The sequence below is a fragment of the Anser cygnoides genome, chromosome 15 (genome assembly GCF_040182565.1).
Source record: "Anser cygnoides isolate HZ-2024a breed goose chromosome 15, Taihu_goose_T2T_genome, whole genome shotgun sequence".
Classification (NCBI taxonomy): domain Eukaryota; kingdom Metazoa; phylum Chordata; class Aves; order Anseriformes; family Anatidae; genus Anser; species Anser cygnoides.
In genome coordinates this window covers 7,706,573-7,719,396 of record NC_089887.1, presented here as the reverse complement: position 1 = coordinate 7,719,396, position 12,824 = coordinate 7,706,573, and the positions used below count along the sequence as shown (strand labels likewise).

The 12,824-nt window shown below is 37.7% G+C and overlaps 2 protein-coding genes across 4 annotated transcripts in view; one reads left to right on the top strand and one right to left on the bottom strand.

The window, feature by feature from the left end:
- Window positions 1–5,137, top strand: part of LOC106033513 (radial spoke head 10 homolog B-like) — a 27,104-nt gene extending 21,967 nt beyond the window's left edge. For 2 of the 3 annotated variants that reach the window (XM_013177081.3, XM_013177079.3), the window contains exon 22: window positions 2,946–5,137. The gene's annotated coding sequence lies outside the window, so the exon portion shown is untranslated. Of the gene's footprint in view, window positions 1–1,777; window positions 1,799–2,945 lie in introns of all 3 variants that reach the window. The other variant, XR_007163852.2, reaches the window with a different exon arrangement.
- The window catches only part of CCZ1 (CCZ1 homolog, vacuolar protein trafficking and biogenesis associated), a 17,573-nt gene extending 4,749 nt beyond the window's left edge, over window positions 1–12,824 (bottom strand). The window contains exons 1-12 of the mRNA XM_048065582.2: window positions 12,603–12,824; window positions 10,885–10,982; window positions 10,663–10,756; window positions 10,491–10,565; window positions 9,422–9,469; window positions 8,700–8,783; window positions 6,176–6,351; window positions 4,946–5,027; window positions 3,093–3,154; window positions 2,062–2,173; window positions 1,397–1,430; window positions 925–1,042 (exon numbers count right to left, since the gene is read on the bottom strand). Coding sequence (XP_047921539.2) covers window positions 925–1,042; window positions 1,397–1,430; window positions 2,062–2,173; window positions 3,093–3,154; window positions 4,946–5,027; window positions 6,176–6,351; window positions 8,700–8,783; window positions 9,422–9,469; window positions 10,491–10,565; window positions 10,663–10,756; window positions 10,885–10,982; window positions 12,603–12,707 — 1,088 coding nt within the window. The 5' untranslated portion in view covers window positions 12,708–12,824. The remainder of the gene's footprint in view (window positions 1–924; window positions 1,043–1,396; window positions 1,431–2,061; window positions 2,174–3,092; window positions 3,155–4,945; window positions 5,028–6,175; window positions 6,352–8,699; window positions 8,784–9,421; window positions 9,470–10,490; window positions 10,566–10,662; window positions 10,757–10,884; window positions 10,983–12,602) is intronic.

Genomic DNA, 12,824 nt, shown 5'->3' with positions numbered 1-12,824 from the left:
CCATTATGCCCTGATGTGCCCAGAGGTTTTACATCCATGCTGTCTGATAAACACATGGTGTGCATTTGTAACAGATTTAAGAGTTACATACACTCTGTCCAAGCTGTAGATACATGTGTCTAAGGAAACATTCAGACAGAGCTAGCTGTGTCAGCATCTACTTGGTGTGAAGAAGAAAATTCTCTATTTTTAATGTTACAGAAAATATCAGTTTAGGAAAGCAGAAGTCGAAATCAACAAAAGAAAGGAGGTGGGCAAAAAGCCAGTGATATTTTAAAGAAACTCAAAAGTTCTAGTTGCCCAAAGGCTATCTGTGAACATTAAGAGATCCTGTTTGATCAAGAAAAGTTGCAAAATACAAACTGAAAGTTTTGCAGGAACTGTTATTTCTGTTTCAACATGGCAAGGATGGACAGAAACTACCAGTTCAGTCTGCATTTTTACCATCTTATATGTATTTCTGGAAGCACAGTAATCCATAGAACTGTGCATCTCCATAGATCAAGCTCAAGTTCACATATGAAAAAAGCAAAACCCAGAAGTTCCACCTGCTGTATCTGAAAAGTCTGTTGACATCTTCGGGGTGAGGCGGGAGAATCTTGATCAATAAATGAGATTTATTATCTTAATATTTACATGATTCTTCTGCAGCAGTTATGCACATAGAAGAAAAAGGCTTCAGCCACACGATAAACATTCATTGCAAAATTAATAACATGTATGTCATTATTTCAAGGAGACCTGAATATGCAACAACAGGAACTTTATAAAGGCTTAAGATGCAGAAAGGCAGATAAACATCCTAAGATATACGATTTACTCAATGCTTTCAAAGTTTGGGAATCATATTACCATTATAAGCAGTTCATTAAAGCTAATTTTTAACCAACTAAAGCAGGACTGCAACAGAAACATGGTACAAACCCTGATATTCTCTTGTTGATGTTGTATTGTTCACATATGTCTGATGCTAACACAGTAAGTTGAGGCCCAACAATGCTGTCCAGTTTACGGCAAAACTCCAGTGTAGGCGGAATTGAAGCTACATGGCATGTAAAGAAAGGGGAGAGATGAGATTCCCTTCCCACAGTAGAAGGTACAGTTTCTGTAGTTGCTTTCTTTAAACATCCTTGAGAGTCCTGGGACAAACTTCTCAGTTATACCTGTGCACTTTCCAAATCATCCATAAGGTTAACTTTAAGTAATATTTAGTCATTTTATCATGTAAATTGAATTACCTATACCACTGGAACAAAATCAAAAGACTGATAAAAAGCACTCATGAAGAAGTGTCTCAAATAAGAAATTAACTCGAATATTTTCAAAAACAAAACAAGTTGTATGCATTTTGTACTAACTGTGTCTCACTGAAGAAGTGATACTAGTAGGTACTTACCATCAATCATAAAGCAGACAGCTGCACTCATGGCCTGGAACAAAAAAGTTAAAGCAAAAAAACATTTACAACAGGTTACCTCAACTACCTCAAAGTCATTTGACAATAACTCAGTGAAGTCACACATAGGTAAACCAGTTAAATAATAATAATAAAATAATCACCTAGTTTAAAGGTGATTATCCTTACCCTTTAATAGGACAATCTCTTTGCAATCTACCGTAACATGAGATAGTTAGGATTTTAAAATTCTGCCCAGTTTAGAGTGTTTAAGTTGTAGGGGAAACGTAAAATTTGCTACTAAGTGCATTTTATGCAAGGACATGTGTCTGCAAGGAATTGCATTTCATTACAAAAAATATTATTTTTTTCTCCCCACAGATTAATGCAATATAAAGCCAGGTATGAAATCATGTAAACTTACTACGGCTGACATTTTGTTTTGATAAAACTTCTTTGTTTTGGGGAGGGTATACGAGAGAGGAAGACGTAGATTCAGGTTTTAAATCTTACGGCTATAAATTCCACAGTTTTCTGTCTCTTTGCTCTAACCTGGTCCTATCAATGCATCTCTTTATGCAGTTCACAAATATTTCACATCATTGGCTTCTCGTTGTATATAGATTCCTAATTCTGAGGAATAATTGCAGAGAAAAATGTAATACCTTATAAACAATTAAATGAAGCTCTTCATAAGTGTCATCAGTGTTAACAAATATTTTGGGGAATCGGCATTTTGCTTCTGGATCATTAAGATTTAAGGGTCCAGTAAGAAACCTATAAAATAATTTAACAGGTCAGATGTGATGAATTCTTGTATTTCAGTTTTTCCTATTTAACAGATGTTTTTGAAACTAGCAATTACTTGCATGCATGAATGGATTTGCATACAGTAAGTTTTCAGCTATCCAGATAGGCACAGAACCCTTTCCTTTATGTATTATCTCAGCACTCTTATTGTCAAAGTATTACTTACATATATGTTCCAGCTACAGAAACAGGATCAGAAAAGCAGAGTAAAAAATGATAAGGAAGTAAACTGCACAGACTGTCAGGTGAACAACAGCCAAACTCCTTCCACATCCAAGTTGTGACTTTAAAAAAAAAACAACTTTTTTTGTTGCTACTGGGAAGGCATTCATCCTCCACTTTCCAACAGTATATTCAGATTAGCTTTACGTAGAACAGTGATGTATTAGAAGCACTTAACTTTGAGGGGAAAAGCAAGAAAACATGTGCCACTGCTTCTATCACAACACAATACTCTAAATCAGGCAAAGGGAATTATAGTGGTTATAAGAAAGATGTCTGAACCCACAATTATTCAAAATGTTGCCCAGCTGCTTAAGTGCAGAACTCCCCCCTCTGACATACTGAGTACAGAGGAAAAATAAATCACTAGATACATGCACCTTCGTCTGAAGTGCCTGACTGAAAAGAAGTGTCTGGAGCACTGCCAAAACTTTTCATGCAGTGCATTAAGAACAGTAGGGAAGAAAAGGCTTAATTACTGTTTCTGCATATTTATTTTCCTCTTTTTTTTCCTCAGAGGTCAAGTTTTACATTATACTGACTACTGTGTGACCCTGTGGAATGGACTACATGTGGAACATGTACCCAAAAATAAATTCACTCCTCTCTAACGTTTTGTCCTTGAGGGAAGAAGGAGTAGACGGTAACAGTTATTAAGAGCTACCTTCCATAATGTTGTAGATTTCCTGGCATTTCAGCACGTATTGGAGAATCTCTTCCTGCTAACTGAAGCAAAAAAGAACACAAGAAAAAAACACCTTAGAGGTATTTTCTTTTATCTTTTGTAGGCTGTCTTTATATCATATTATATATAAACCATTGCAGAAAATAATGCTCATGAAGATATATACTCTTTGTGTAACATGATGGAGACAAAGCTATAGAGATGCTGACAGAACAGAACATTCTGATTTTGCATTTATTACTTTGGAGCTTTGCTGGGGGTGGGGAAAAGGATAACTAACTCCATGTGGTCTTAAAGAACTCCACATTCTGTTTAGCCATTAGGCTGATGTGATTTGTTTGCGATACTGAGTATGGTCAGCACTATGAAGTAGGGAAGTATCTTCATTATGCAGGTATGAAACACATCTGAATGAATTCTTCAAAGTGACATACAGGGAAGGCAGGTCTGTTCACCCTGTCTGCTGCGGTCAAGTCCTACATTAGCAACACACACATTAGCTGAGCCCTAACTTTTAATTTGCTGTGCCAAAGCACAGCCTGTACTTCACATTAGGAGGCTGTGCCACACGCTATCTACTACCTGTAGTTATTTACATCAGCCACTTAAGCTCACACACAAAAAATCCTCACTGAAGTAAACAGTTCTGTGTTTACATGATTTTTCTTCTTAGAAGACATTCTGCACTATTCTCTCTGTTTTGTTGTTAGTTATAGTGAGAATCAATTCAAACTGTTAGCACCGCAAATGTTACCTATGTTGCCGTAGTCATCTCTGGGAATGAGATCCCTTGCTATTTTTATCATCAAAATTCATATCCTAAGGTGCAAAAGCTCAAATCAAACCTAGGGTTTCCCCTTTTGTTTGTGAACATCATGTAGCAGCTAATTAAATAGCTACAAATACATTTTTTTAAATTCAGGGAACAATAAGCTTTCCCCTCTCCAGCTTCATATGCTAATCCATGGAAGACTGAAACAAACACCCTAAATCAAATGTCTTCTTTTTGTAAAGCTCACTAAAAGCTATAGAAGCTCGCTTGATTCAGTTACAGGAAAAGAAAAAGTCCTGTCAATAAGGCTCGATGACTTCTGAAATTCACCTCAAGCAGTGTGAAAGTTCTATTCATCAAGCACTGAGCTGCTAGACAAAGACTCAGAGGCCAATTACTAGGTATTTGTGCAGCTTAAGGAGTTTCTACAGTGTTGTATATCAAAATTGGTGTATTTGAGCAACACTTTATTAACTGGAAAACCACACACAATTTACTCAATTACTTTAAAAGCTTCCACGACTTTGATCACTAACATTGCACATCTTTAACAGACCCAAACGCATACGTTTTTAAATAATTTTGTTTTAAAATAACGCTTCCATTAAAATGCCCTTTTCCCATTATAACAGAAGTATATTGGAAGAGGAGCAAGCTTATTTTGATCCCACTGTCCACTACTCATAAAAGATTCAGCTATACCCAGCTCTGCCTCAAGCACTGTAGGCTTTTGCGAAGGTTACAGTTAAGAACACGCAGAGCATTCACTTTTAAGCTTGAGCAGGTCTCCACTGGTGCTATAAGGAGTCATCAGGTATCAACATTTAGGAAATTCCCTATCAGCATCCCTTATTCAAATCATCAGCAGAATTCATACTGTAAGTGATAGGTACAAACATTACTGAGTTTAGTAGAATGCCCCCAAAGCAATAAATCTCAGGCATTCCTAAACTGAATTTTAAGGTGGGTAGGGGAAAAGAGATGCTTCTCTTTGGTATTTTAGGCTTTAGCATTACAAAATAGACAGAAGGAAAAAGAACAAACACTCCCACTATGATACCTCAGGCTCCATGTGTCTTGGAAACAGAGATGTTGTGAGATATTTATACAAAATTCTCATGTCATCTTGTTCCAGTCCACTCCTAGAACATCAAGTAGAGATAAAAATGCAAGTGCTGTTTGTCTTGCAGTGCTCAAGTCACACATTTTCCCCCAACCACAACCCAGGCAGCAAAGCACGCATAAAACTAGGGTAGCAACATTTCAGCGTCTCAGTAGATTGTCCCAGAATATTCATTTTTAATAAGATGTGGTTTGTATTTAGGAAACAAACTAACATCCAAGTTTGCTGTAAAATAGAAGTCATATCTCCTGCTACTAACTCATATTTGATGTCATAATTACATAGTGTAAGTACAAAGTAGTGGGATTTTTTAAAAAAATTCTTTCAAAAAAAAAAAAACACAAGATTTCTCATCTGAAACACAGTGCAATTCTCTTATGATTTCCTCACACCCTTTGAAAAATAAAATGTTTAGCTGCAAATGAAGCAGTATGCCCTGAACAACTGTGTCATGTCAGTAAATACCCCCTAGATTAGCTGAAAAGTTAAGTTAGCATTGATTTTGCAAACTTAAATACTTGTCTTTGTTAAAAAAAAAATAAAAAATGCTTCCTGCAGTATTTTTCACAATGAGGGCTGGGACGTATTAAAGAATAACTAAGTATCAAACATGCTTTTTCAAGGCTTATTACTTTAGTTGCCCCTGCAAAACTAAATACAGATCTATAAATCGGGACTTTTGCTTTGTTTGCTCTGGAAGCTAGGTTAATAAAAGACTCACATTCCTTCCCCAATAACTTTTGAATCTACTTGCCATATTACTACCTAGTTTAAGAGCAGAGATGATAGCTCAAAACTTCCAGAGACTTCACCTTAAGCAGTTTAGTAGGAACAGGACTCACATAGAAGTCCAATCAATATTTGGTAGAACTGCAAAGACCTAAAATTATTGCGGGCATGGAGAGATTCATTGATTTTAGGAGACATAAAATAGAACTACAAAAACAGGCTTATAGCTGCTCCTTAGGGCTACTTGGAAATAATAATTTGGTACAGCTTAGAGATTTTTAAGGCCAAAGATCAAAGACTTTCTTCCACATCACTCTTTCTAGCATTCTGTTTTTGCATTTTCATGCACCTTGTCCACTGATTCAGCTTTGCTATTATGGCACTTATTTATAGGATGATAATTTAAAAACACATAAAAGAAATTATCTTAGTACCTACCAGATAAGCTGATCATTGTAGAGAAATGCAGTATATTTGACTATGTTCAAGCTTTCTTCCATCCTATTAATAAATGACTGAATTTTCAAGTAAGTCATTTTATCCAGTGGAAAGAAGCTGATTCCACAAAATACGTCCAGCAGATCGCAAGATTGTAAGTGCAGTGTCTGCAAGTACTAAGAGGATAATGACAGTTGTTTTTAGAATTCAGAAAATTTCCAATGTGTACATTTAAATGACAAATTTGAGTCTAATTCCCTGTAATCTAGACTAACGATCCAAAAAATCCCTTATAGTCCTGTTTGCCTGAAGTACTCCTTAATGTATCAATGTGATCCAGATGTCAATTTACTACTATTTAATCAGGGACAACAGCTTTTAAGGCTAGCTCAAGATCCTTGGAGAGGACAAGAACACACAGCCCATCATACTACTATTTAATTTCAGAAGTAACTCTGTAGAAATATTAGATCATAGAATTACAGAATAATTCTATGAAATATTTTCACTGAAATATTAGATAAATACATTGGCTTGCAATGTGCAAAAGAAAATTTTTATTATTCTCTTTCCTGATAGATCGTAAGCTTTACCAATAGATTTTAAACACACTATCAGACACCCTGGTCTGTGAAAGATGAGTTATCCAGTGGCTCCCTCTACAGTCATTTCACATTACCAAAAACCAAGCTATAAAATAACCCCCATTTTTGAAGTTCACTACTCAGCACTGCATACATTACCACCGTACTAGATTAGTAGGAAACAGTCAACAAAAATTAGTTTCATACACACAAAACAGCATAGCTAAAGCAAGTTGTTATCAAGTCATTACAAAAATCTTTGTCTACCTAGTAAAAAAAAAAATCTGCATTCAACCAAGCACAGACATAGATATTGAACTGCTCAGATCAATCTTCAGCTTTGCAGAATAATTTTATTAGCTTAAAAATTAGAGCTTGTTCTCATTCCATTTAGAAATGCGTATGCTTGTTCACATTTACATATTCCATGGTAGCTACAGACAGTATGACAGGTCTCTGTCACGGTTTATAATCTAAGTCTCATTTCCTTTCACAGTTTCAATGCAGACCAAACCTGCCATCAGCACGTAACCAATTCATTCAATAGGGTTACAATACAGTAATTTGCATGACCAAACTTTCTAAGCATTTCTAATTCCCCAGCAAAAAAGAGAAACAACTTTTCCTTGGATTTGTTTGTTATACTAATCTCAATGACTACTGTTTTATCTTCACTAGGAGCTTGAAAGGAAAACTAATGTTTTAAAGATTATTTATTACTTCCCCTTCTGCCATGCTGTATTTTTGAATGCAGTCTAGGCAAAAGTATACACCAGCAAATCAAACAAATACTCCTATTGCCAACAGGGTTCATTCTGGGGCCTATGACAGCCTTACAAGAAACAAACATGCAAACAGAAAAATCCAAAACTAAGAAAAACAAAACAAAAAACAAAAAAGAAGCCTATCCTAAAATCAGTTTGAATTGTACTTTTTTTTTTACACTTTTTTCTTAAAAGTTGCTAAGAGAAAAATTTTAAACATCAGTATACAGTGTCTACACTCTATCATTATCAGAGATATCAATATTCAAATCTCTGCAACAAGAGAACTAACTGCTGACAGTAACCCTCCATTTCCTTCCATGCAAATGAGAAGAATGGGGGCAGACAGACACTCGGCTGCTATCTTCTGAAGTCAGCTTGATTAAACTTTTAATGTAGGAACTCAAACTTTTGCTAGATGTGACTACTTTACATGAGTTAAATGAAAATATTTGATTAACTTCCTGCTCAGAAATAGAGTTTGCTTTCCATCCTTTTACTAAAACATTTGCTGTTCAAAATTGAAGTTAAATACTGAAGACAAGTTATAAACAAGGTTTATTTCCTGAAACCTTATCAGGCATGACTATTGATCCCACACAGGAAAAAAAATATAGTTAAAAGTCACAACTACCAGTTACTTCACTGTGCTATGGAACTTCAATGTCTGTACATGGAGGTTGTGGAAACTCCAACCCTAGATACTTTCAAGAGTCAACCAGCCAAAGCCACATGCAATCTAATTTGAATTCAATGTTACCCTACTTTGAGCAGGTGGTTGAACTGGATAGCCTCTCCAGGTTCTTTCCAACTTGAATCATTCTTTAACAGTTTCTCGAATAGGTCTACACAAATGATTATCCCATGAACCAATTCAAACATTAATGCAGAATTTCCAAAGAATGAACATGATTCCATCAGAAAAAAATATTCAATAAGAAAACTCTTCTATCAAGCTATAACTCTGTTTGTGGTTCAACTCCTTTAAAGAATCTACCATGTTAGTAGGAAGCAGGAAGTATTTGGAAAGAACAAGTAACTAGGCTTTTTGTATTGTTGCTACATCTTTTCCACTGCTCATGTTTTAGAGTTACACTGAAGCCACGTAGAGAAAATTTTTACTTTTTATTTCCAATGTAGAATCACACTGTATGTGCCTGAAAAATAAAGTCTTACCCGATGGAAGAACTTCTCTAGTCTTTCCTTTAGAACTTTTACACCTCCATCTTCCATGGCTTTCACAAACGTGCCATTGAAAAGCTAGTGGTTAAAAGAAGTCAGTCAGATAATTGTGTAGTTACATTAATTTCACGTAACTCATATATGAATATAGCTAGATTATAATACAGCTTCTGTTCCTCAGTACTACAGCTCTGCATAGATCTAAATTTACCCCTCCCTTATTGAAAGATCCTCTCTCAGATTTGCAGACTCCAGGTATACATGGCAGCGTGGTCAGAATTAGAGAAGGAAAATAAATTCTCCATTAGTAGAGAAGTTATTTATCTGTGTTGCTTAAACATCTTAATTCATTATTTTCTAAAAGACATTTTAATGGCCTTTATTCAGTATTGTTTCTCCAACAGATAATATAAACATCAAAAGCAAGTGCTTAGTGTCAGAACCATCCACGAAAGAAGAAATCTGGACTTCATGGAAATTAGAAGGCTCTTATTTTTACTGTAAGCTAATGAACTAACACTGGCAACTGCAACAGCTTTATTTTTTCTCTTCCATCACCACTATTACAGCTTCAGGAATAGTTATTAAGAGTTATTACTGCAGCCAACAGCAATGAGACAAGCATCTCAAAGCAATGATGAGCTTGCACATCCAAATGGTACCATAAGGATCTCTTTCTCTGCCCAGAAGTAGAGCCTCTGTATTATTAACTCTACCTTGTACATGCTGTAGCACTGCTGCAGGACCGAACTATAGACCTTATCCTGCAGAAAAAAAGAGCAAGGCATTAGTATAAGCAGAGGCAGTATTTCAAATATTTTGGCTGAGCTACATGTAATGAACACTCAAAGAGCAGGCACGTGCACAAATTAGAGAAGTTGGTCTCTGAAAAGTTAAATAGCATTTTCAGTCAACATCTAGAGGTTTCTTCATACATATAAGGTACTATTTCAAAGGGAGTCCTTTCCCCCCCTTAAATTTAATACCAAATGTTACTAACTCAAGCACAAGGTATCAGTTACAAATAGTGTATTTCCCTAAGGCCAGTGGTCAATTAAAATGAACCTATTTCAGACCATTATTCTCTTCTTCACATTCAAAGGCTAAAGGAGGTGGGACATCATAGCAAGTTGTTACTGGACTACAATCTTAATGAAAAAAAGACTTTTATTGTTGGATGAAATAGAGTGACAACACCAATATTTTTCACAGGACTAAATAAGGAACAGCATTAGTATGCATACTGTGATGAACAGAGGCAGCATAAACAACCACCTCTTTACACATTATTCCAGCTGACCAAATACCTTTCCTGCATACAATTAAACTGGTGTAAAGATACTGCAGTCTGGACAAGAAATCCCATGATAGGTTTGAGCCGTTTGGCTTTCCAGCTTATTAGTAAAGATTACTAGTAGTCTTAAAGTTGTGGAACATGTACTTAAACCTAATAAAGCTACATTTCAGAATCTTACAGGAAACCTATTAAATAAACAGATCCTAAGAAATATTTGCCTATTCCAAGAAAAAAAAAGACTCACAGCTGTGCATTTCACTGACGTTTATTAGGTGATCTTGAACTGCCATTTGGATAACTCCCTATCTTGCTGTCTTCTCTAAACTGTATTGAAAACTACTTTGCTTTTTTTCCATTTATGGCTATATGCATATTTTAAGTCAATTTGGCAGCAGTTCAAGAAGAATCAAACTAAGGTATTTCTGTGTTACTCTTAAAATGCAATATAACTTATTTAAAAAGGGGGAGAGGGGAGAGTTCAGTATTACCAGTAATTCTTCTTCCTGATATTCATAGACTGGTTTTCCATCTTTGTGTTTTTCTATTATGGGGTTTCGTACAACCTAGAAGGTGGAACAGGCTGGCATTAGACAATGCAGAATGCATTGAGAACATTCTGATATGATGTTTTAGAAATATGCATATCATATGCATAAGTACCATGACCATCCAGAAATTCTCTTCAGGTTCATGGAAAAATTGTCTATTCTTCTGTGTATGTAGGGATTTTGCAGGTTTTGTTGGACTAAAGGTCCTAGAAAGAAAACATTTATGTAGATATAGATATTTATATACACACACAAAAAGAAAACATATATGATTGGGAAATTTTAAGCATTTTGTCTGTGCTAATACAATGAGTTACGCGGTCAGACTTTATACCTTGTGAACTGTACTATAGCTTCACACAGTCCCACATTTCTAATTTTTTCATTCTTTTCTACTTCATTTGGGTGATAGAAGAGAATCTTCTTTTCTTCCTAAAATTTAAAAGAATCAAAGCAAAATGCATTTTAACAGAATCAAAGTTTAAAAACAATCAGAACATGATCTAAGTATTCTTTAACTTCAATCACAGTCTTTTAGGCAGAATTTTATCTTGTACCTAAATAGGCGTCTGTAATAATGGCTAAAAGTCATATGTAAGCATACTTAAGCAGTCATCCCAAGACATTTCAAAATGGTTTATATTTCCAAGGCTACTGAAATAACAGGCCATAACTACTTCACAGCTAGTTCAAAGCAAGGATAGCTTCGAAGCCAGATCAAAGCATGGCCAGCTTGAAAGCTAGCTCGGATTGCTCAGGGCCCTGTCCAGTCAAGTTCTGAGTATCTCCAAGGCTGAAGACTGCACAGACTTTCTGGGCCCTGTTCTGGTGTTTGACCACTTCAACATGAAGAAATTATTTTATCTCATCAGAATTTCCCTTGCTGCAATGTCTTCCATTGCTTCTTAGCCTTTCACTGTGCATCTTCAAGAAGAACCTGGCTCCGTTCTCTCTATAATGGCCCCTCAGGCAGGTGAAGACAGCCACAAGACCCCCTTCCAACACGTTCTGCTTTTCAGACTGCACACACCCAGTTCTCTAAGGGTTTCCTGACACATCAGGTACTGCAGCCTCCTGACCAACAGGGACTCTCCGCTAGACCTGCTTCAGTCTGTCAGTGTTTTTCCTACCCTGGGAAGCCCCAGGGGACCACAGCGCCCACAAACAGAGGGAAGCAACCACTTCTCTTGACCTGCTAATACACTCTCACTCACACAGCCTGGGATGCTGTTGGTTTTCACTACCACAAGGGCACACTGCTGATTCATGTACAACCTGTTGTTCACTAGGACTCCCTGGTCCTGTTCTGCAAAGCTGCTTTCTAACCAGCCAGCCCATGCTGCGTGAGATTGTTTTGTCCCACATGCAGGGCTTTGCATTTGCTTTTGTTGAACTTCGTGAGGTTTCTGGTAGCTGTTTCCCCAGCTCGCTGAGGGTCCCTCCAAGCAGCAGCCCTGCCCTCCAGCACATCAACGGCTTCCCCCCAGCTTCAAGCCATCCACGGACTCATTGAGGGTGCAGTCCGCCCCGTCAGTCACTAATAAGTAAGTACAGGCACAGCCCTGCGCAAAAGCACTACTAAAACTACAGGCTATCACACAAATCGTACAATACGTTATTATCTAAAAATACAGATTCTGGCTTATTAAAATCAAAAATCACAGTGGCATGAGCACTGTGATGCTAGTGCTAACTAGCAGTAGCTTAGATTTAGCTAAATTAATGACTGAGGTTTTTTACCAGATTATAGCGATTGAAAGAAGTATTTTAGAAGAAGTTACCACATCAGTAAAACACAGTACTTAACAGACCACCTGCAATATTTTACATGCTACCACTGACAACACCTTGGTTACTGCTTTGCCTGAAGCAGGACATGGCCAGAGGAAGGCTGCCGCAGGAGCCAGGGGAAGCGGTAATCCCGCGGCCCCCAGGGCCTCACAGAGGGGCAGCCGAGCCCCGACAGCCGCCCCAGGGCCGGGACAGCACCGGAGGGCCCCCAAACCCTTCTCGCCCCGCAGCCCCGAGCCGCGGCGTCCCTCCCTCCGGTACCTCTCCCTCTTTGGGCCCCAGCTTGGGGTTGTAGATGAAGAAACTGAGCAGGGTCGGAGCGAGCTGCTTCTCCTGGGCGGCTCCCCCCGCCGCCGCCGTCGCCATACCGAGCTGGAAGCGAGCGCGCCTGGGGCCGGCCGCCGCCGCCACACACCATCAGGGAGCAGCCCAGGGCCCTCCGCCGGCACCGGCACCAGCCCCACACCGCTTCCGCCTTCTCCC